Source organism: Pygocentrus nattereri, chromosome 14, assembly GCF_015220715.1.
Source record: "Pygocentrus nattereri isolate fPygNat1 chromosome 14, fPygNat1.pri, whole genome shotgun sequence".
Lineage (NCBI taxonomy): Eukaryota > Metazoa > Chordata > Actinopteri > Characiformes > Serrasalmidae > Pygocentrus > Pygocentrus nattereri.
The window spans coordinates 20,779,502-20,803,962 of NC_051224.1; the positions used below are offsets into that span (position 1 = coordinate 20,779,502).

Below are 24,461 nucleotides of genomic sequence, written 5' to 3' on the forward strand. Positions count from 1 at the left end.
AAGATTTCCTCACTTATCTGAGATCAGACGCTGTAGGATTCCTAAATCAAGATCAGATTTGGTTCTGTAATACGGATTTGTGATAAAAGTATCTTGACCCGTCAGATATTATATTAAGACCAAAAGACAGGAAACGTTTCTGTAATACAGCTCCAGGTGCACGAGGCGCTACAGGCTACACAAAGTGTGTGATTATATGCACAAACCCCAGTTTTCAGAGGAATTCAGCTTTTAGGTGACTTTTAACCAAAGTGCTTTTATTCTGTTCCACAGGAATTACATACATGAAGAAATAACTGCGTAATAACTGAAATGCCTGAGGGAGGGATGTCCTCTCAAAAAACGTTCCTGAACACCATCTTTAACACTGGTCTTTCAATGTCACTTGCATCTGGACTGAAACCTGATAAAAATTGGTGGCCCCTTAAAAATAAGTTTTTTTTCCTACCACTTTTAATTTCCTTTACATGGTTATTTACAAGAAGATGAGTGTGTTGAATAATAAGCCTCCTGTATCAGTCATTATGTGTTAAAATATAACACAGTGAGGCAGTAAACAATGACAAGGCGAAGTAAAGGCCAACCAAACTGGCATGTTGTTCGATTAAACTCAGCAGAATCTCCTCTGAACCAAGTGGCTCTCATGTTCGCATTGTTTCCTTACATGCAGAACAGCAGGGGGCGGGGTCACATCAGTGGGTGGGGTTTTGTAGAATGTGACCGATGCATTTACACATGTATAAACATCTGGCTAAAATGTGCCTCAAACCTCAAAAACTGCTGTCTACAGGAAATGAACAGAGCCCCGCTGATGACGTCCCTTACAAATCAGAATAATGCTAAATGGGAAGCCTAATGCGTCGCCAATTAAGTGGTGGGCACGACTTAGTACAGTACGAGTCCAAGATCCTATTGCGTGGTAATGACTTAGTAAGGCGCAGATATTAGATAATTAAGTTGTGACACAGTTATGATGCTGATGACATTCCTTATAAATCAGAATAATGCGTAATGGGAATGAGATCCTAATGTATGGACAAAATAAGCAGTGAGAACAAGATCCTAATGTGTGGCCATGACTTAGTAAAGTGCGGGAACGAGGCAATTAAGTTGTGGCCACGATTTAGTAAGGTACGGCTATGAGATCATGCCTTATGCCGTGGTCAAAGCTCAAACCTTACTAAGTCGTGTTCATGACTTAATTATCTTGTTCCCAAGCTTTACTAAGCCATGCATTAGGATTTCGTTCCCACATGTTAATATGGCATGGCCATGCATTATTTTTATTTATACAGGATGTAATCAGCAGGGCTCTGTAGAAATGAAATGAATTCAAATATCCTTTTTTAGGACGAACAACCAAAATAACTGTCCGTCACCAAAATAAGTTTAGATTGTTAACTGAAATATACAAAACAACCTACTAGAACAAATTAATAGGCGTTCATTCAGTACTTCAAACTGAACAGCTGATTCATGGAAAGTAGCTTTATAACTTTAGAAATCAGATGATAGATAGATAGATACTTTATTGATCCCAAAGGAAATTTAGGATTCAGACTGTCCATATAAAAACAACTGATTTGAAAAAACACATATGAAAAACGAATTCCACAAATTTGGTCAAAATATCCACAAAATTAAACGTTTGAGTTATAAATAAAATTATTCAGAGTCAGGCTTATCACCTTTTTACCATTATGGACATTCCATATAAAGACCTGGCTGTTCTGAGTTGTATACATGCATATATTATGATTGCTGCCGTCAATCTCCACTGTGTAAAGCGTTTTAAAAACAGGTAATCATTTCACATCAAACTTGTCTGAATTTCTTTGTTTACATGTCAGTGATGATGATGATGTCAATCTGATTTTAAGCTCCACCCATAAGTTAATCTGTTCCTTCCTCCAGGGCGCTGTACAGCAGATTTACCACAGTATCTCTCAGAGTTATACCAGCCTCTTCTTTTCTTCCTTCTTCTTCTTCCCTCACCTCCCTGTCCACCTGCCCCTTGGTCACATGACCCATCTCCAGAAACACATTGTGCAGAATACAGCAGGTTAACACCACGGCCTTCGCCCTCTCAAAGTTGCCCATGTCCAGGTACCTCAGTTTCTGAAAGCATTCCTTCAGGTCGGCCACGGCCTGGTCAAAACCGCCCAGGTGGGCCTCTACTGACCTGTTGTAGAGGTTTTCCTGGGGACTTCGGCCTGGGGAGAATGGGGTCAGTATGTGTCCAGTGAGAGGATATCCCACTCTGGCCAGCAGGCAGGTCCCCGGAGGCATGAGTTCAGGGTTGTGCTGGAGTTTATCGCTCAGGGCGCTGCCCCTGTCCCTGTCAGAGCCTCTGCTGATGCGACAGTGGATAAACCGGCCTTGGCTGTTGCACACCAGCTCCAGGTTCAGCCAGGAGTCTGGATGGGGCTCCTTTTTCAGCCTCTTTGCATACGGCACAGCACTCTCCCCGTCCTGTTTGCTGATTGGAAGGCGGATGGGGATGCGGGTGTGGCCCAGCATCCCCAACACTTGAGGTAAACCCCTCTCCTCCAGCCTTTCATCCCACCCCAACCAGCTAGAGAAGGGAAGCAGGTGCTCTGCAGCTTCCTCACCTACAGATGTGAAGATGTAATAAAGTTGTCATTTACCTTACATTACATACAAGACACACAAGTCCAAAGGCATCCAGTGTTTCTTCTAAAATGAGGGTATTAATCGGAAGTCTGTCCCTCTTTGCTGCAGTAAGTCTCAACTCTTCTGTGAAGACTTTACACTAGATGTTGAACATTGCTGTGAGGATTTGATTGAGCATTAGTGAGGTCAAGTACTGATGTTGGATGGTCAGTTCCGGACACTTCAACTCATCCCAACTCATCATACTGAATGGAGCTCCATCACTCCAAAGAACACAGTTCCACTGCTCCACCGCTCAGAGGAACCCAACCACCTACCCATTGCTAGAGATTGCAATACTTCCCCTTAAAGCTGCAGTTACACTACATGACTTTTACCCCGATTATATCCCCGGTTCTAAGTCTAGCTGAGTCTGTGCTGGTTGGTTCTAGTCTAGAGAAACGAGTAGTTTGTGAGGGGCGAGGCCGAGTATATCAGACATGTTTGACTTTTTCGACACAACTCTGGTTGTAATTGTAGTGTAAACTGGTGAATGACTCAATCTGAACGGATTCCTGGAAACAGCCAATAAAAACAGAGACCGCAAAGCAGAAAATACAGCAAGTAAACAAAGAAAAATGTGAAAAGTCTCTCACACGTGGTGCGAAGCTTTAAAATGAAAAATACCAAACTGATCACATTTTAAATCCATGAGCCTCACTTAAACTTTTACTGAAACAGGCCAACCACAAACTGCTTTACTTGGAAACTGCTACATGCCACTGACATAACCAAGTCATGCACATTCATATGTGTCTGCAAACATAAGGGAATCTTGCTTGAAAGCTGCTGAATGCTTCAAAGAATAAACTTCTAAAAGACGAAATGCTGTAAAATAGGGATAAAAAGTTTGACCAACGTTTTCAGTTAAATATTCATTTAAGTTCATGTAAACATTTGATATTTGAATAGGTGAGGTTATTTATTCAATTCAAAATATTTGATTTTATATATATATATATATATATATATATATATACATATATAAAAACCACAATCATGTGTTTGATGTTTTCATGGGCGAATTGTATCTGTTATTTCAGGTTTGTCTGTTTATGATTATTCACAACTAATAATGGTCAGCACTGAGCAGGCAACTCCTTACAAAAGTGTCCCATCAGATAAAACCTCCTGCACAGAAGTGCATACACAAAGACGTGTGGACAGCCAATCAGACTGGAACTGGCGATAGTTGTGGCAATAGCTGTCAGACACACTGCTCATATGTGGGCAGAACATCTGAGACTGAGACCAGGAGGCTTTATACCCCTGTAGTTAACACTTGGCTTTGTGAATGGCGACCTTATGCGCAAGTACATCCCAATTCTATTGGATATTCTTTTTCTACACATTTATACAAGATTATACAAGCTGTATGCACAGCTGAACCCTGGTTTCAGCAATGGGTGACCTTAAAGTAGCTACATTTTCTCATTAGAGGACACATTGTGTCTTTCTGACACGTCTTTTGATGTAGAGGAAATGGACATGCATTCTATAATTAAAGATTATATCAGCTACAAATTTATCCAAGAGATGCAGCACAACTCAACATCCCTACAGCAACACGAACAGCCAAACAAAGAACATATTACTCCAAAGCAGGAAATATTCAAAGGTATAAAAAGTGGACAGTGACACTTTACTGAAGGGCAGCATTCATAAAACCACATAGCCCCTACATAAGCCTTTCATAACAACTGACATAAACCTTTATGTACATTTACAAAGGCCTATTTCAAGCATCAGCTGTCATAACACTTTCTAACGCTGGCCTTACCCCAAACAACTTTTCACGTGATTTCACTGTTACAGACAAATTTCCAATGTCAGAATAAAACCATGAGACTCTTGCTGGAATTGCGTCACGCTCGCGTCATCTCGATCGGATAGTGTGAGGTGGTCAGGAGGGTTGTTTTAGGTCAGTCTTTTTCTCGTCTTGCTATGACAAAATCAACTGGTTTTAATATTATTTTAGTTTTAAGTCTATGGAAATAATGACGTGCCAGAGCCACATGGGAGAGAAAGTGCATGTGTGCAGTGTGATACGAAGGATAAGAAAGAGGGAGAGAGGGAGAGAGAAGGGAGAAAGTGCATGGGTGAGAGCCTGAAACAATGAAAAATAAGCCCCACTTATAAATAACCATATTAAAAATGTAAACTTGCTGTTTTAATATGCCATGTTCATTGAGTGTAACAGTGATGTAAGGAAATGCGCAGAGGACCTTAAGAATGGCATCACTGAAGAAGCATCAATGTCTTTTTTCCTTTTTTTTGTTCTGTTATAGTGGTTTCTATTTTTGTTTGTTAGTTTATTATGGTTTAGTTCATCATATCCTTCTACGGTAAACTGGGCCCTAGGCCTTCACACACCCAGCCAGCATATCTTTCCATCTGTACCACTACACAGCGGAGAAGGAGAAGGGTACATCGTAAATTTCTACTAGGTGCTTGACGGGAAATGATCAAAGATCTGGTTTGCAGTCTTATGAATAGTGATCCTGCAATATCTCCAGTCTCTCAAAAGCACAGTCTGTGACTAAAACGATGACACGGTCTCTAGGTGTGGGAGGGTGGCAGGGTTTAGTCTTTTAAACGTCTTTTCAAAGTCTTCTAGTGTCTGGTTAGCATAAGGTGAAATGACATCAAAATAAACTAAAGCAACCTTCATGACAACTGCCGCTTTTTGGAATAAACCTTTACAAATGTTTATTCCAATTTACCTCAGTTATAAAAGGTTTATGCAGGTGTCATGTAGCATTATGAATACTGCATAGTAAAGTGTTACCAATTACACAACATCAAGCTGCACACAACCATGCTGATGTCTACACACCAGTGGGCCATCGTATCAGCTGGTCCTTCAGTGCGTTGACACGGTCACAGAAGGAGAAGAAGATCCTGTGGATGTTGCCTTTCTCCAGGCGGAAGGTGGAGGAGACGGTGCGGTAGCTGAGGCGTTTGGACAGCAGGGTGAGCGACAGGAAGACGGTGTGAGACAGGGACAAACGAGCTCTCCCGGTCAGCCGGCTCTGACTGTGGCTCGAGTTGGAGTCCTGTAGAAGAGCTGTGACATACTGAGAGAAGGAGAAATAAAAGAATTACCAACATGCAGACAAACTCAATGGAGTAACAAACTGAAAAGAATGGGATCCACCGATACAGAGATTCTGACTGAAATATGCTAATTTTGTCGGCTGTCAAGCCAGCATTCATAAACTTTGATACCACAATTTAGCATAACAGTAACAAATGATATTTAAGTTAGAATTAATAAAGACATTTATCTTGAGCTTCTGAGTACTACAACTGTTCTGCTTACCATGAAATTACACAGCACAGTAAATATTAAAGAAACACTGTTATAAATTATAATTTTTCATTCATCAAGTTTGGAGATAAAGCCAGAGAGGCCAGGTTGAGATGGTTTGGACATGTGTTGAGGAGGAATAGTGGATATATTGGGCAAAGAATGTTGGAGATGGAGCTGCCGGGTAGAAGGAGAAGAGGTAGACCTCAGAGAAGGTTTATGGATGTAGTGAAGGTGGACATGGAGATGGTTGGTATAAAAGTAGAGGAGGTAGTGGATAGGGCAAGATGGAGGCAGATGATCCGCTGTGGCGACCCCTAAAGGGAGCAGCCGAAAGAAGAAGAAGAAGATTCATCAAGGTACTAACGGTGTAAATGCCCCCTCAAAAGGTACAACAGTGGTTTAAGACCCAATTGTGTACCTTAAATAAGTTTTTCCAGGTGAAAAGTTCATATGTACACACTTTAAATCCCACTTGGAGAAAGAATAACAGATGATTTCAGTCTGGCAAAGAATGCTGGGAATCATGTAAATGAAACAAAGACACTCTTTCTTGAGATCAGCTCTCCAGCAGATAGTGAGATGTTCAAGCTTGTCCAGAAAAAGAGCTCATGCACATGTTGGGCAATATTTTGTACCACACACAGAACCAAAGGGGATTTCCAGTGATTTCTCAATATGTTTGCATAAATCAATCATTAAGATGTAAACACAGTCATTCAGAGTGGTTTGGTGTGAAATGCTCTGTTCTAGAGAAACTTACAGTCTGAACTCTTCACAGTGGTGATGGGAACCAGCCATCAGAAGAACTTAATGCCTCTAAAAGGTCCCTCACAGAATGCAGAGGATTAATATAAATGTGGTATATAATCGCAAATGGGGGAGGGTCTGACTCAGGGTCTGAGACCTCTGCCGATGCAGTGAGAAGTACAGGCTTTACACAGATCCAGATCCAACAGAGACATCACGGCTAGGTGTGAAGACAAGTCGGAGACCGTCTAGATGATTCAACAGCGAATGTGGATTCAAGGAGCTGTGTTGTGAGACTAAATGACAGATTTCCAAATGGCTGATGGAGCTATTAGAATTACAATAGAGCAAACTTCCTGAGACCAAAAGTCCCAAGTCTAAATAACACAGACATGAAATATATTAAAACATCTTCATAAGCTCAAACATACAGAATCTATCAGTATTAAAAAGTAAAAAATGCAGCTTTTAAACTTAAAAAAGTTTAAAAGTAGGTTCCTAGGTTAACTCGAAATGTTCTGCAACGAACGTGTAATATTAACAAAAGAATGTGTTTTACATTTGTTAACCTTTTATTGTCAAGTTTAATGAGCTCAATATTTCAAGTTAACCCAATTACTTACTTTTTATGTTTAACTACATTTTTTACAGTAAAATTCAAAATGGTACTCAAAAAAACGTTATGGTTTAGATTTGCTATTATTATTATTGTTATGTTATTTACTACCATCACTACATATAAGAACTCAGAAGACACGTGTAGGGTCATTGTTGGTTCTGGATATTAAATATAATGGCTATATTTGTGTTGTAGTCATGGCAACACCTGGTTCACTGTAACAAAATCAGACTCTGTCAAAATCAGAGTTAATTGCCCCAACACCGTTACATGCCATTTGCACAGATTAAAGTTATCAACATAAATTATTCAATAATATTAAAACTAGCCCAAATGGTAATTAAGTGGTAATTCTATCATAATCAGTGAAAATGTGAGGTATAGATCAAGACTCATAATACTAAGGTGTGAAAGTTCATAACTAACTTGGATGATGACAACATAGTATATCACATAATTCTGCAGACAACAATCATTTGTCTAAATTTATATTAACGTTAAAGCTTAAAAATAAATGTCATAAAATATCGCTTTGAAATTTTGCCAAATCAAAACATCTGTCCAATCTTTTTTTTTAAAGCAATTATTGATATCATTGGATATTATTGCGCATTCTAATCTATCTTTATATATACATACATACATACATACACACTCACCAGCCACTTTATTAGGTACACTTCTAGAACCAGGTACTAACTGTTCAGTTGCTTGTTAACACAAATAGCTAATCAGTCAATCACGTGGCCGCAACTCGATGCATTTAGGTATGTCAAGATAACTTACTGAAGTGCAGACCGAGCATCAGAATGGGGAAGAAAGGTGATTTAAGGGACTTTGAACGTGGCGTGGTTGTTGGTGCCAGACGGGCTGGTCTGAGTATTTCAGAAACTGCTGATCTACTGGGATTTTCATGCACAACCATCTCTAGGGTTACAGAGAACGGTCAGAAAAAGAGAAAATATCCAGTTGTGTGGACGAAAATGCCTTGTTGATGTGAGAGGTCAGAGGAGAATGGGCAGACTGGTTCCAGATGATAGAAAGGCAACAGTAACTCAAATAACCAACCAAAATCTCTGAGGAACGTTTCCAACACCTTGTGAAAGTATGGCACGAAGAATTAAGGCAGTTCTGAAGGCATATATACACATACACACACACAAAAAAAAATATATATATATATAAAAGAATATGTATTATTTAAGCAATAGAAGACGAGAGTGTGTTATTGTGCAATAACATCATGGCTGTGATTAGGTCGCCGTAGATCATAGTGATAACACACAACCTCGAGTGTTCTATTGCTTTTACACAGCAGTTAAATAAATAAAGTAATAAATTAATAAACTAGGCCGTGAATGCGGCGTTTAATATGTTAATATTCAGTTCCTTCCACCAAATCAAAGTTCCGTAACAAGCAGCTTGTTGCTATGTCAGAGTAACGAGCTCCGCCCACTCGCTATCGGGTCAGTTTTATGGCTCAGTCCGATTTGGTCAGACTCTGAAGATCAGACTTCTCATCTGGCGAATGGTACTGGGTTCATTTCTGGCTGATCCCAGGTTGTTTAGCTGTTCTTCTGTCACAGCTGTCACTGAAAAGCTGCTCAGCTGTGATGACAGTTTACGAATTTAGTGTCGTCTCATCTTCAGAATCTGACCAAATTGGCTGTCGGTCAGATGTGATCTTAAAAGTGTCCATTTTCTGTTTGTGGCAAAGTAAGAAGTAAAAACGTTCAAATGGCTTTAGTATCTCCTACAGTGGTCATATTCGTTGCTTAGCAACAGCCTCTTATTGAAGTGATGTTGTGGTGAAATGTCAGCACAGTTAGAATGCCTCTCAACCAATCAGCTTGCGTGGCCGAAACTAACTGTTGTATAAATTATAATATCTATATGTATTAGCTATTGTTATCCATCAATACAGCTAAAAACAAAAATCGAGATTGCTATGTGACATCAACATGAATATTTCAGTACATGTGACATATCAACCAACACTGTCAGTATGTTACATAAGAAGATACACTAAGTTTATATTGTTTAGTATTGTGAGTTATAACAATAAAGCCAGCCTGCCTGACTGCTGCTAAAGATGATTTGGCAATGTGTTATGTCATCCAGAGAATAGCTGTCTAAAGTTAGTGTCATTCTGTCTTAAAAGTATTCACTTGTTCTGAATGTTATAAGTGAAGCATTATCCCACAAGGTCAGAAGTTTGAAACAGACCTGAACGGTGGGGTTTCCCTCTATTTCACTGATGTTCTCTTCCTGCTCCTCCAGGAAAACAGTGGACGGGGGCTCCTCCGACACCTGAATGGTCACAGTTTGTGTTTGCTCTTGTGTGAAAGGCAAGAAGTCTTCTTGTGGAGACACCTGCATTAAAACAGGGCTACACTGAGCCTGGACACTGGACATCAGATCAGCCTCGATCATCTCCTCCACTGCCTGGTCCAGGCGCTGGTCGAGCTCCCAGTGACCCAGAGGCTCCCAGTCAAACTGCATGATGTCCATCATCAGTCGGCCAGCTGCTCCGAAACAGGACTTACGAAACTCCATCTGCAGAAAGGTACACAAAGGAACACTGGCCACTTTAACAGAAATCTGACTGTATTCCACCTTTTGATGGACAATTTGATGGACAGAGCCGCTCTTCTCTCAAATTAACATGTAAAAACCGCATATACATATATATATATATAGGACCATGGGTACTTTCAAATTATGCCAAAAACTGAGAAACATCATTTCAATGGTACATACATAAAGTGGCCAGTGAACAGAAGTACAAGGCAGGCGTTTCTTATAAAGTGGCCAGTGAGTGGAAGCATAAGGTGGATGCTCATAATAAAGTGGCCAGTGAGTGGGAGCACAAGGTGGATGCTCATAATAAAGTGGCCAGTGAGTGGGAGCACAAGGTGGATGCTCATAATAAAGTGGCCAGTGAGTGGGAGCACAAGGTGGATGCTCATAATAAAGTGGCCAGTGAGTGGGAGCACAAGGTGGATGCTCATAATAAAGTGGCCAGTGAGTGGGAGCACAAGGTGGATGCTCATAATAAAGTGGCCAGTGAGTGGGAGCACAAGGTGGATGTTCATAATAAAGTGGCCAGTGAGTGGAAGCACAAGGTGGATGTTCATAATAAAGTGGCCAGTGAGTGGAAGCACAAGGTGGATGCTCATAATAAAGTGGCCAGTGAGTGGGAGCACAAGGTGGATGCTCATAATAAAGTGGCCAGTGAGTGGGAGCACAAGGTGGACGCTCATAATAAAGTGGCCAGTGAGTGGAAGCACAAGGTGGACGCTCATAATAAAGTGGCCAGTGAGTGGGCGCACAAGGTGGATGCTCATAATAAAGTGGCCAGTGAGTGGGGGCACAAGGTGGATGCTCATAATAAAGTGGCCAGTGTGTGGGAGCACAAGGTGGATGCTCATAATAAAGTGGCTAGTGAGTAGTGAGTGGGAGCACAAGGTGGATGCTCATAATAAAGTGGCCAGTGAGTGGGAGCACAAGGTGGATGCTCATAATAAAGTGGCCAGTGAGTGGGAGCACAAGGTGGACGCTCATAATAAAGTGGCCAGTGAGTGGGAGCACAAGGTGGACGCTCATAATAAAGTGGCCAGTGAGTGGGAGCACAAGGTGGACGCTCATAATAAAGTGGCCAGTGAGTGGAATCACAAGGTGGATGCTCATAATAAAGTGGCCAGTGAGTGGGAGCACAAGGTGGATGCTCATAATAAAGTGGCCAGTGAGTGGGAGCACAAGGTGGACGCTCATAATAAAGTGGCCAGTGAGTGGGAGCACAAGGTGGACGCTCATAATAAAGTGGCCAGTGAGTGGGAGCACAAGGTGGACGCTCATAATAAAGTGGCCAGTGAGTGGGAGCACAAGGTGGATGCTCATAATAAAGTGGCCAGTGAGTGGGAGCACAAGGTGGATGCTCATAATAAAGTGGCCAGTGAGTGGGAGCACAAGGTGGATGCTCATAATAAAGTGGCCAGTGAGTGGGAGCACAAGGTGGACGCTCATAATAAAGTGGCCAGTGAGTGGAAGCACAAGGTGGACGCTCATAATAAAGTGGCCAGTGAGTGGGCGCACAAGGTGGATGCTCATAATAAAGTGGCCAGTGAGTGGGGGCACAAGGTGGATGCTCATAATAAAGTGGCCAGTGTGTGGGAGCACAAGGTGGATGCTCATAATAAAGTGGCTAGTGAGTAGTGAGTGGGAGCACAAGGTGGATGCTCATAATAAAGTGGCCAGTGAGTGGGAGCACAAGGTGGATGCTCATAATAAAGTGGCCAGTGAGTGGGAGCACAAGGTGGACGCTCATAATAAAGTGGCCAGTGAGTGGGAGCACAAGGTGGACGCTCATAATAAAGTGGCCAGTGAGTGGGAGCACAAGGTGGACGCTCATAATAAAGTGGCCAGTGAGTGGAATCACAAGGTGGATGCTCATAATAAAGTGGCCAGTGAGTGGGAGCACAAGGTGGATGCTCATAATAAAGTGGCCAGTGAGTGGGAGCACAAGGTGGACGCTCATAATAAAGTGGCCAGTGAGTGGGAGCACAAGGTGGACGCTCATAATAAAGTGGCCAGTGAGTGGGAGCACAAGGTGGACGCTCATAATAAAGTGGCCAGTGAGTGGGAGCACAAGGTGGATGCTCATAATAAAGTGGCCAGTGAGTGGGAGCACAAGGTGGATGCTCATAATAAAGTGGCCAGTGAGTGGGAGCACAAGGTGGACGCTCATAATAAAGTGGCCAGTGAGTGGGAGCACAAGGTGGACGCTCATAATAAAGTGGCCAGTGAGTGGAATCACAAGGTGGATGCTCATAATAAAGTGGCCAGTGAGTGGGAGCACAAGGTGGATGCTCATAATAAAGTGGCCAGTGAGTGGGAGCACAAGGTGGATGCTCATAATAAAGTGGCCAGTGAGTGGGAGCACAAGGTGGACGCTCATAATAAAGTGGCCAGTGAGTGGAAGCACAAGGTGGACGCTCATAATAAAGTGGCCAGTGAGTGGGAGCACAAGGTGGACGCTCATAATAAAGTGGCCAGTGAGTGGAAGCACAAGGTGGACGCTCATAATAAAGTGGCCAGTGAGTGGGAGCACAAGGTGGACGCTCATAATAAAGTGGCCAGTGAGTGGGAGCACAAGGTGGACGCTCATAATAAAGTGGCCAGTGAGTGGGAGCACAAGGTGGATGCTCATAATAAAGTGGCCAGTGAGTGGGAGCACAAGGTGGACGCTCATAATAAAGTGGCCAGTGAGTGGGAGCACAAGGTGGACGCTCATAATAAAGTGGCCAGTGAGTGGGAGCACAAGGTGGACGCTCATAATAAAGTGGCCAGTGAGTGGAAGCACAAGGTGGACGCTCATAATAAAGTGGCCAGTGAGTGGGAGCACAAGGTGGACGCTCATAATAAAGTGGCCAGTGAGTGGGAGCACAAGGTGGACGCTCATAATAAAGTGGCCAGTGAGTGGGAGCACAAGGTGGACGCTCATAATAAAGTGGCCAGTGAGTGGGAGCACAAGGTGGACGCTCATAATAAAGTGGCCAGTGAGTGGGAGCACAAGGTGGACGCTCATAATAAAGTGGCCAGTGAGTGGGAGCACAAGGTGGACGCTCATAATAAAGTGGCCAGTGAGTGGGAGCACAAGGTGGACGCTCATAATAAAGTGGCCAGTGAGTGGGAGCACAAGGTGGACGCTCATAATAAAGTGGCCAGTGAGTGGGAGCACAAGGTGGATGCTCATAATAAAGTGGCCAGTGAGTGGGAGCACAAGGTGGATGCTCATAATAAAGTGGCCAGTGAGTGGGGGCACAAGGTGGATGCTCATAATAAAGTGGCCAGTGAGTGGGAGCACAAGGTGGATGCTCATAATAAAGTGGCCAGTGAGTGGGAGCACAAGGTGGATGCTCATAATAAAGTGGCCAGTGAGTGGGAGCACAAGGTGGATGTTCATAATAAAGTGGCCAGTGAGTGGGAGCACAAGGTGGATGCTCATAATAAAGTGGCCAGTGAGTGGGAGCACAAGGTGGATGCTCATAATAAAGTGGCCAGTGAGTGGGAGCACAAGGTGGATGCTCATAATAAAGTGGCCAGTGAGTGGGAGCACAAGGTGGATGCTCATAATAAAGTGGCCAGTGAGTGGGAGCACAAGGTGGATGCTCATAATAAAGTGGCCAGTGAGTGGGAGCACAAGGTGGACGCTCATAATAAAGTGGCCAGTGAGTGGAAGCACAGGATAGGTGTTTCTAATTAAGCGGATGATGATGATGCGCTGAAAAGCACTGCAGAATAACTACCGTGAAGCTGTTGTAGTACATCGAACCGGCTGTAGTAGTGAAAAGAGCACCGTACGGATATATTTACGCCAAAAATATAACATAATCATCTCTTTAACTACCAGCTACTCAACCTAGTTAGCCACAGAGGCTACATGCTAACGCTCGCTAATGTGATAATACGGCCTCATAACTCTGTGTGGCTGCACACACTGCTTTTAATTTCAGTTCTGTGTACTTACCAAACCCGGAGAGCCCATTTCGCTCTGAAATGAATCTAAAAACTTCAAACCGACTCACTGCAACATGCACCCTGAATGACCATCCGCACAGCACTGCCACTGCACATGCGCATTGCGCACTAGGGCCGGTTTCCCGCACAAGGATTAAAGAGCCCATACTCTAAAATATCCTTGCTTTTTTCCTTCGTTGAGGCCACTTACGATATGGGTGTTGGGGGGTGGGGGGGTGGGGGGTTGGCCCAAACACGAACATAATTTTATTTCTAGCTTTGATCTGTTTGGATGGATGGATGGATGGATGGATGTACAGGAGCTGTGAACAGGCGAGTCTAAACTGTTTTAACAGTGAGTTTTGTCTGGTTTTCGAGAAAGCACAAAAACATTGAATCAAAACTGAGCTGTGTGCAGCCTGGTCGCCCTCTATAAACAGTACGGTCTGGGGCTGCCATCCAGGATTTATCAAACTTATTTCATTTGGCCCTGTAGCTTTTTATGAGTTCACAAAATGTGTTGTTATTATAATGATATATATTTCATCTTTGTCATAACCATCTTCTCAAGACTCAAATATATCATACATATTAACACTGTGTTTAATTATATGCCCCTAATAATCCTATAACCGCAAAAAAAAAAAAATCTGATTTTGTGAGCAATCCATTCAACGTGTTAACATGAACTTGGATAATCAGACAATGGGAAAACTCTGGGTCTACATCAGTCAGACAGCAATCAGACTACAGCTTTACAACCTGCTAGTAAACTCACAGAAGGCGAGATGTGGACAAAAGGCAAAACTCAAACTTCATGGGCACTTGATCTTAAAACATCAAGTCTCATTGGCAGAAAATTTGAATACTCATCATCCAAAAGACGAAGAATATTTCAATCCTTCTTGCTGTAAAGCATGCAGTCGGTTTCAGCTTTGCTCAAAAACCATTTTACTGCATCTCACGGATGCTGTGTTAAACGCTGCTTGCTATTTCCGGGCCAGCACTATGTCTTCACACATGCCCAGACAGAGAAAAACAAAAGAAATCAGAGTAAGAGCTCACATGCACTGAGAAATCAGAGTGTGCTGTTTACATGACCACCTGAATAATCCAATAACTGCAGATGACTATTATTAGGTGCATGTAAGGGCACTTCCTGTGAGAGAGAAAAAAAAACAGTGTACAAGTGTGAAAAGGGTTGGTTTTAATTTAAACTTGATTACAGATACCGCTGCATTGCTTTGTTCATCAGGATTTCTTCCTTTCCCCCCTGCTGAAAGAGTGCGGCGGGGAATCATGCTCATCACGGAGAAGGAGCAAGTTCTCGAAAACAAGACAGCAGGAGTTCTGTTTTGGGGAAGAACACCAAGTCAGCATTTTGTTAAAATGAAACAATCACTGCTTTATGCAATTATGCCTTGTTCTTACAGGTCTGCAAAATGTAACTTAAGCCATTCCTTCACACAAACAACACGCACACAAAAACAAAAACAAGGGGGAAAAAAAAAAAAAAAAAAAAATCAACGTGCATTTACACTTCCCCCTTTGGTTTAAATACAAAATTAGGGAATTTAACAAAATGACACTGCTTTGCCTTTCAAATCAAACTGATACTGGAAAATGACAGGACACAAACTTCTACTACGAGAGTGTAAAGAAGGGAAAAAACATCAAGAAGCAAAAAAAAAAAAAAAAAAAATACAAAATGTTTTTACAAGGAATCTACCGCTCTGTTGCGGAGAACAGACCTTTCATGTGTAACCTCGGGGGATATGAACTCGATGTTCATTATGATTTCTGAGCAGTCTCACGCACAATTACTCTAAATTAGAAGGTAGCAAAAACCTCGGCTTCTGGCTTTCACGTCCCCAAAGGCTCTTTGTAAAACAGAGGGCCTTTAACAACGAGTTAGAACAATATCAATATCCATTGAACACAGAACATACTGTTAATACAATTCGAGAGGGCACTGTAAAAGCCTACAGCCACTCCAGGCCCAAAACAACCCTCCCCCTTCCCTTAACACAAAGCCAAAACACACAAAGCACATAAAGCTCAAATTTCCCAAACTTAAACATGTGAATTAAATAAAAAGGTATGATTTTTAAATAGTCTATCGCCACCCCCCTCTAGATGACCGAGTCTGACCAATGAGCAGGTTATCCAGAAATGCATGGAGACATATGAGCAAATCAAAAACGTGCCCGAGCGTACATGGGGTGGCGGGTCGAAACCTTCGCACCGAACAAAGACTTGACCGGGTGCATGAAGGGTTGGAGATTAACACAGTCAGTCATAAAGCCAGTGGCTAGAGAAGGGCAGCAAAGGAGAATGATTTCAAATTTTCAGCAAAAGTCACAGCATCACACAGGATCAGTCTTCTCATGCATCCCCCCCTTTCCCCCCCTTTTGCACCATCATGTTCAAACAATTTGTCTACATGCCTGATGTTTCCCCCAATTTATCCCTCCCTTTATCTCCCCCCCTCCTGCCCTCTGTCGTCTGTCCTCCGCCGCTTCACTGCACTGCCTGCTCGTTGGCAGTGCTGCCGGAGTCTTGGGGCTTCATCACATCGGGCAGTTCAGGAGGAGTGGAGAACGGCTCCACTCGCAGAGGCTCAAAGGCATCATCTGAGGAAACAACAAGCGTCATTAGTTTAGCCTGAATACAGTTATTAACAATATTAATCATTTTATATAATTATACAAGTTTACTGCACATCTCTGCTACAAATGAAGACATTTGCTTCCAGCAACTATTGTTTATGAACAACTCAGCCCAAAGCGGCAACTTATAAAAAATGTTTAGCAAAATCAATTTCAAGCAGAGAAGCTTCCCAGTATAAATTTATAAAGACACATTGATCAAAATAAATAAGATTACATTTACATTTCCTTCTACACTGTAGACTGGGGTTCAATCCCCCACTCAGGGAAAGACCCTACACTATGCCAATAAGAGTTCTTGGGAAAGACTCTGAACACTACCTTCACCTCCCTGTGTAAAATGATCAAACTGCAAGTCGCTCTGGATAAAAGCATCTACCAAAGTCTGTGAATGTAAATGTAAATATGATTAGTGAAAAAATGGCTGTGACAAACATTACTAAAACAGCTAGTGTCAGCAAAATAAAACTAAAATATTATTTTTGTACACTTTTGATAAATCTGTGTGGGTGAGGTCCTTGTATAACACAGTGTTAAACAACCCCTATCATGTGGAGGCTGTACTTTAGTCAGGGTAGTACTCACTGTACCTACATAAATATCCTTGTAAAATTTTACCTCATGTTAGGTTGTGCTCTGTTCTCCCCCACTCAGGCAACAATCATACCCTGGGCCAATAATGATAATTAATAATTAACCCCTTGTTGTAACCCAGGGGACGGCAACAAGCTGCTCAGTTTAATAATAAATGATCTTAAATGTTAGAGTTCATGTACAACTGCTAATTCACGCTTTAACCCTGAGGTTTGCATACAGACTGCTGACCACCACAACGATACAGACAACTCAGCTAGCTAGTAAATAATGAAAAAGTAAAGGGAAAGATTTACGAAGAACATCGATAATTTGGAGACAAATTAACTTATTTGTGTTTATAGTCAATCCAGCTGGTTCCCTGATATGTTTAATCTGCAATGAGAAACTGTCAAACACTAAAAGTCACAAAGCTGAAGTCAGTTTCTCGAATTGTCCCGTTCCACCTTAAATGGTGCAGCAGTTACACTCTGGCACCTCACACATTATTTAAGGTGGAACGGAAAAATTCAAACATGAAACTGGCGAATGAGAAGGGACTTCAGCCTCATAAAAAGTTCAACGCTGAGAGACATTTTACAAAAACTGTTCTAGTTTTGTAGACAAGTTTCCTGCCAGAGATGCAAGAAAAGCAGCTATATCTGAGCTAAAGCTTTAAGCAGAGAAAAGTCTGTTTTTTTTTTCCATTTATATTATTTTTTTATCCTACACTAGAACGTGAGCACACACTGAGACATATTTGCAGCCAAGATGGTAAAACATTACTTTAAAAAATTACATGAAATTATTTTTTTACTGAAAGGACAAAGTGACAACATTTGGGTTGACAAATCCTGTTGTAACTGATGTCAGTATTCATTTTAACTACACTTTGATACTAGTTCACACTGTATAATCTATGTATGACATAAAAATAGGGCACTAAATAATCAGTTGTAACCATTATCTGTAATTTCACATATCAGGCTACTAATACCTATTCTCTCATTCTTTGGAGCTTTCTGTGTGCTAGTGTTTCCGATCACTATATAAAAGAAGATGTTATCCACTATGCTATCCAACCATTGATCTGTTTATATATTCATGTTTAAAAAAATACAAATGCCCATAGCAAGTAACATGCACATCAAAGTGTGCATGTCCAATGTGTTACTTAGTTAGCAGTTGTAATTTACATGTGTAATTCCTATATTGGACCAAAAATAATGATAAAAAAATTCCCATCTGTTAGAGAGTAACATACCAGCTGCTAATATACCATGTACCCCAAGTGTTTGAAAGTCCACAGCAGATAAAAAGAACATACACTCACCACTGATGCGGAAGGCCAGTCCTACTGTAGCCGGAGCCTGGGGTCTCGCTGTCTGGTTTGTGAATCCACAGTCTCCAAGTGTCTTGCTGTCTTCTAGCAACATGTCATCCTATAGAAGATCATATCAGAAAATGCAGGATGCGTTACAAACCAACTCATTACTAACAACACTTACACCTTATCAACATAGTCACATTACAAATTAAATAAAGCCAAAGACATGAAGTCACCAAAAAGAGGCGTAGACCATTTCAATAACGCTGTCTGCCTCAGCCACACTTGGTAGAAGCCCATGAGAGCTACAGTACATAGAATATAAATCTACAAATCTACTGTAAACGCTCATTAAAATGGTTCATCCAGCATTTCTTCTGAAACCAAGCGTATTAGTATAGTGTTTGCACCCCTTTTGCAGCAGTAATGGCCTCTATCCTTCTGGGAAGGCTTTATACTAGAAACCTGACACTAAATTTATCAATACTTTCTATTATTATGGAAGGCAGAGTCACTGCTCCACAGTCCATTGCTGGAGGGGGGCGGGGGGCGGTTATGTTCCCCTAGCTGACGCTGAGGGCTCTGGGTACAAACACCTCAGGCTCCAGAGCATCCTTTTATGCTAGCAATGCTTTAATATGAAGGTTATACAACTTCTGACTGAACATACATAAGGACACTAGATTTCTCGTTTCAATTTATACATACTCATACATACATACACACACTGACCAGGCATACCATTATTATCCTTGTTTCTGCACTCATTGTCCATTTTATCAGCTCCACTTACTATATAAGTGCACTTTGTACTTCTACAATTACAGACTATAGTCCATCTGTTACTCTGCATACTTTGTTAGCCCCCTTTTACCCTGTTTTTCAGTGGTCAGGACCCTCATGGACCCTCACAGAGCAGGCAAAAACTCCAGCAGCACAGCTGCGTCTGATCCACTCGTATCACCACAACACACATTAGCACACCACCACCACATCAGCGCTTTAGTGTATTTATTTATTGATAATGGAAAAAGACTTAAAAAGGACTCAGAATTTGCCCTTATGCCTGTTGTCTAAAACGGATGCCCACTGCATTCAGCTACATTATGAAGTTTTGTTAATTTTTATAGCTCACAATAAGTCATACAGTGTCCTAAACCTTAATGTATACAGAAAAGATTTTGGTGACTACTGACTTCTAGGGTCTGTTTGTAACGTTAGTCTCATAGCTCCAGTGCTAAGAAACATGAAAACTCATGGGCTGATTTTATTATGAATTTTTCATGTTTTCTTTTCTTTTTTTTCACACACAATTTTGCACATTCTTAACTCTGAACTCAACAGCATTATTCCACAGGGTTTATCCCTGTAATTTAGTTTCAGAATGCACAAGAATAGCATAAAAACATGAAAAAAATACATATTAAAATCGCTAAAAGAGTTTTCACGTCTGTTAATGTTGGAGCTATGAGGCGAAACAATTCCCAACAGTCACCCAAAAAACTGGAGTTAAGGTATTTTCATTTCTGTTGTTATAAATATGTAGCTTACTCTTTCAAGATCAAAAGGTCAATGTGTATGAAGAAAGAATATTTACGCAACTTCATTGCTCACAAACATAGCGTGATTCACATTCTGTTAACTTTATCTTAGATCTGATTGACTTCCTCGAGGCTCCTACTCCTTCCTGGTTGTCGCCAGACCAGCCAGACCAAGAAGTTCTAAACACGGAGTAGTTGGGCCTACTCTCCGTGTCGTCGGGCCAGTCTATTATGGTGTGTTAAACTATCCACTTTGGTGGTATGTTAAGCCTTTTCTTAAGGGACTCGGACTTCTAGACTGGAAGCCCTAGGGGGTGTAGCCTTGTTTTCTTTGGGGTTTGTCTTTTTGTTTGTCTCTTTTATTTCTGTTGAGGGAGTTAGGTTATGGTTTTTGTATTTTTGTTTCTTTTATTTTGTATAGGTAAGTTAGTCGATTGGGGAGGTCTAATCTTCTTTGTTCTTTTGGCTGAGAACCCCCCTGAATATTAAACTTAATCCATAATAAACCTCATTAGATTAGTAATGAGTTTGAGTGTGATTGGTCTGGCAGGTTGGTAATGGGAAGTTGGGGGAGACACTTATGTAGCAGCCTACCCTAGACAGGTTGTAACACCCGTCAAAATTAAATAGTATACCTGTGGCTTGGCTGAATAATGATTTGGATCTGCTGCTGTGCTGTGTTTAGGGGATAGAGGAGGGATTTGCTTTCGGAATAATCTCCTGGCAGGACACCCTGCTCTGCTCAAATCAAAAACCCTTTGAATCGACTTAGTTCACAGGAATAGTATGTTCAACATTCAAAACAGTAAATTTTGCAGAAAGGTAACAAGCTTGCACATCTAATTACACTAAAAAAAGCAAAACCTGGACACCAAACATGTCCTGGTTGACTACAACTGGAGTAAATGGAAAATTGTGTAATTGTGATTTTTCATCCAAATATTCCTTTTTATGTTGAACTAAAGCTTAAAACTATTCCTTTTAGCTGAATTCACTACCTGAAGTAGCTGAAGGTGACCACAGACAGCAACACTACGCAGGTAAACTGGAATAGTTACAAATTCTTCAATGACTGTACCTCAAACTTTTGCCTTTTCAGGACTGCAATGTTTAAAATTTAGGAAGGCTTCCCTGACCCAGATTAAGCCCATGTCCACACTAAAAAAATTCCAATGGAAATTATGCATTGCTGCTGAAATTTAGTCTTAGGCTTAACCCATATCTGAGAAAGTGGCACTGTGAGTTTGTTCGCCGACCTTGTAAAGTCTCTGTTCCTCCGGTGGCCGCTTAAGAATGCCTTCCACGATACGCTTGAGCTCGTAGACTGTGGTCGACTCCTTAGCATCCGTGAAGATGGTTGTCTTGTGACGTCTGATCATCAAAAACACATCCTGAGAGAAACAAGAAGAGATGAACCAATCAGACTCTTCATATCTCACAAGCTAATCTTCTCATTATCCTCTCAGACCTACAAACAGCAGAATCCTTATCAATTTCTAAACCACATAATGGACAAACATGCAGGCTTTTTATAGGTCGTTCAGTCTAAAATCAATTCAACCTAGAACAGTAAACATCTGGTGTCACATCAATAAGATTCATTCAGAAACCATACAGCACATAACAAAAACTCAATTTTCACCACTGATTTACTTATTCAGATACAATTCAGAACTGTTTTTCTTTTTTTTTTGTTAAATGTACTGAATACACAAACATGATTTATTTTTACATTAGAAAATAGCCCAAGAAACAGCCCATTAAATTAACAGTGTAGCCATTGCACTGTTGGTGACTATGCCAAAACTATAGAGAAGAAAAAAAAACAGCTGAAACTGCTGGAAAAAGTAAGTAAGAAATTTCTTAGCTCTGTAAATTCATGTATTTATCTATGTACAAAAAGAAGCTTTGTGAGGGCCATTAGCTCTAAACTTAATTCAGTCACCTAATCTGACAGTTCCACATCTGAAAAGACCAAAAAGAAGCCTGCTATTTAATCAGTATCGGATAGTTGTCAGCGAAATTAATCCAGCTTAACTCAGATCCAAAAGTCAACACGAGGTTTAAGTCGGTTTCTCCAGATTCTTATTAGAATTTTCCGTTCCACCTTAAACGGTGCAGCAGTCACGCGGTGTTTTTACAAATGGAAAATACGAATAAAAAGCAACTCCAGCTTCCCAAAGCCCAGCCCGGCTCTTCTGGGCTTTGACTGATTTTGACTGACAGACACTTCTTGACATGCCAGAAGTTGGCATGCTATTCGCTAGCTTCTCGCTCCACTTTTCCCGTTCCACCTTAAACGAGGCAGCAGTTACATGTTCCATTTAAGGTGGAACGGGAAAATTCGAACAAGAAGCTGGCGAATAATTAACCTAACACCTTCGTCCTGTAGGATTAAAAGAATAAGGTAGCAGGCGAAATTAAAGTGTGGCCGTCTAAATAATCGGCGTTTTCCATGTTAAGGTCTCAGTCGAGCAGCTAAAGCCAGACATCAGAGCCTTTTTTGTCTAGCGCCGCTGAAAGGAAACACTGCATCATTTACTGGAAGCTAACTCACGTTAGCATGCTAAAAATATTGCGAAACAAAGATGCGCCCTGTCACCGTTTCTCACTATTTCCCGGACTCGACAGATACAATCCGCCGCACAAACGTACGGAAAAGCTGAGCAGTCAGTAAACGCGTGAAAGAACTCGTGTTTAAGCGCTTAAATCAAAGGCAGCTCGTTGTTTCTAATCCACACTCACCATCTCTGTTACCGGTCGCAGTCCTCCACTATCCCACACTGCACTGCGCACATCGCACTGCCTGCCTTTGTGCAGCTGCTCCAAAACACCAAATGGGCTCTTCTTTTGAAGAGATTAAACACCAATAATTTAATTCGTTTATTTGCCTCTTTCATTTATTATAGTGTGGGAATGACCTAAGAAAAATGTTATGAAGAAAATAGTGTTGTTGATTTACTGTGTTGGGTATTATGTGACAGTGTGTTGGGTATTATGTGACAGTGTGTTGGGTAATCTGGGATAGATTGTGTTGGTATTATGGGACTGTGTTGGGTATTATGGGACAGTGTGGTATTATGTGACAGTGTGTTGGGTATTATGGGACAGTGTGTTGGTATTGTGGGACAGTGTGTTTCGTATTATGCGACAGTGTTGGGTATTATGGGACAGTTTGTGTTTGGTATTATGTGACAGTGTGTTTGGTATTACGGGACAGTGTTGTATTATGTGACAGTGTGTTTGGTATTACGGGACAGTGTGGTATTATGTGACAGTGGGTTGGTATTGTGGGACAGTGTGTTTCGTATTATGTGACAGTGTGTTGGGTATTATGGGACAGTTTGTGTTTGGTATTATGTGACAGTGTGTTTGGTATTATGGGACAATGTATTGGGTATTATGGGACAGTGTGTTTGGTATTATGGGACAGTGTGTTGGGTATTATGGGACAATGTGTTTGCTATTCTGGGACAATGTGTTTGGTATTATGGGACAGTGTGATTGGTATTATATGACAGTGTGTTGGGTATTATGGGACAGTGTGTTTGCTATTCTGGGACAATGTGTTTGGTACTATGGGACAGTGTGATTGGTATTATGGGACAGTGTGATTGGTATTATATGACAGTGTGTTGGGTATTATGCAACTGTGTTGGTATTATGGGAAAGTGTATTTGGTATTATGGGACAGTGTTAGGTATTCTGGGATAGTGTGTTGGTATTATGGGACAATGTGTTGGGTATTATGCATTATGTATTATGGGACAGTGTTTGGTATTCTGTGACAGTGCGTTTGGCCTTCTGGGACAATGTGTTGGGTATTATATATTATGGAACAGTGTGTTTAATATTATAGGACAGTGTGTTCAGTTTTACGTGACACTTTATTGGCAATTTGTATTATGGAACAGTGTGTTGGGTATTATGCACTGGGTTGGTATGTGCAACAGGTCAAAACAAGCTCAAAACAAAGTGACCGCTGTGCCCTGATTGGTGTTCTTGCTTTGCACTTCTTTCGTTTTGACATGTTACGTTTTTATACACACAGAAACCAAAAGGAACAACAGATTTCGCAAAATGTAGTGGAGGAAAAAGTATAAAGTCATCCATAATGGAAAAACTTCAGTAAAGTACAGATGCACAAAAATACCTAAGTACAGTAATGAATTACATTTACTTTGTTACTGTCCACCACTGACATTTTGATTATTTTTAAGTGAATGAATTACAAAGTGCATTAACAACTGTTCTATTCATTGTCAGTTATGCCAAAAAAGTATGGTATATGTTTTGCATGACATCTTTGTATACATTGCATACAGAACAATGCAAAAGTCATTTATTTAACTTCCAGTCTAAACGTATTTGAGATTAATTGGGTTGTGAGAAGCATGACATGTAAACCAACTCTACTGAACTGGAGGTGTGAAAAATAGCCCTACAGATTTGAAAAGCTGAACGTGAGTCAAAGGTAAAG

The 24,461-nt window shown here is 41.3% G+C and overlaps 2 protein-coding genes across 2 annotated transcripts; both read right to left on the reverse strand.

Annotated features, from left to right (window-relative positions):
- Positions 1–1,215: 1,215 nt before the first annotated feature.
- Positions 1,216–13,989, reverse strand: LOC108427313 (putative nuclease HARBI1). The gene is made up of 4 exons (XM_017697365.2): positions 13,882–13,989; positions 9,579–9,908; positions 5,510–5,750; positions 1,216–2,612 (listed from the first exon to the last, which is right to left on the reverse strand). The coding sequence occupies exons 1-4, from the start codon at positions 13,897–13,899 to the stop codon at positions 1,894–1,896; spliced, it is 1,308 nt and encodes a 435-aa protein (XP_017552854.1). The 5' UTR covers positions 13,900–13,989; the 3' UTR covers positions 1,216–1,893.
- Positions 13,990–15,055: 1,066 nt separating this feature from the next.
- On the reverse strand, positions 15,056–22,802 carry elob (elongin B). Its single transcript, XM_017697402.2, has 4 exons — positions 22,727–22,802; positions 21,238–21,372; positions 18,447–18,555; positions 15,056–16,504 (listed from the first exon to the last, which is right to left on the reverse strand). Exons 1-4 carry the CDS (start codon positions 22,727–22,729, stop codon positions 16,392–16,394), a joined length of 360 nt encoding a protein of 119 aa, XP_017552891.1. The 5' UTR covers positions 22,730–22,802; the 3' UTR covers positions 15,056–16,391.
- Between the last annotated feature and the right edge of the window lie 1,659 nt (positions 22,803–24,461).

Excerpts from the sequence above, each read along its gene's own strand:
- elob (XM_017697402.2), bottom strand. Across the intron at positions 18,556-21,237 it reads AGGAACAGAGACTTTACAAG|GATGACATGTTGCTAGAAGA; the intron begins GTCGGCGAACAA and ends GATCTTCTATAG. Across the intron at positions 16,505-18,446 it reads ACTGGCCTTCCGCATCAGTG|ATGATGCCTTTGAGCCTCTG; the intron begins GTGAGTGTATGT and ends TTGTTTCCTCAG.
- LOC108427313 (XM_017697365.2), bottom strand. Across the intron at positions 5,751-9,578 it reads AGGGAAACCCCACCGTTCAG|TATGTCACAGCTCTTCTACA; the intron begins GTCTGTTTCAAA and ends TCCTTCTCTCAG. Across the intron at positions 2,613-5,509 it reads GCTGATACGATGGCCCACTG|GTGAGGAAGCTGCAGAGCAC; the intron begins GTGTGTAGACAT and ends TCACATCTGTAG.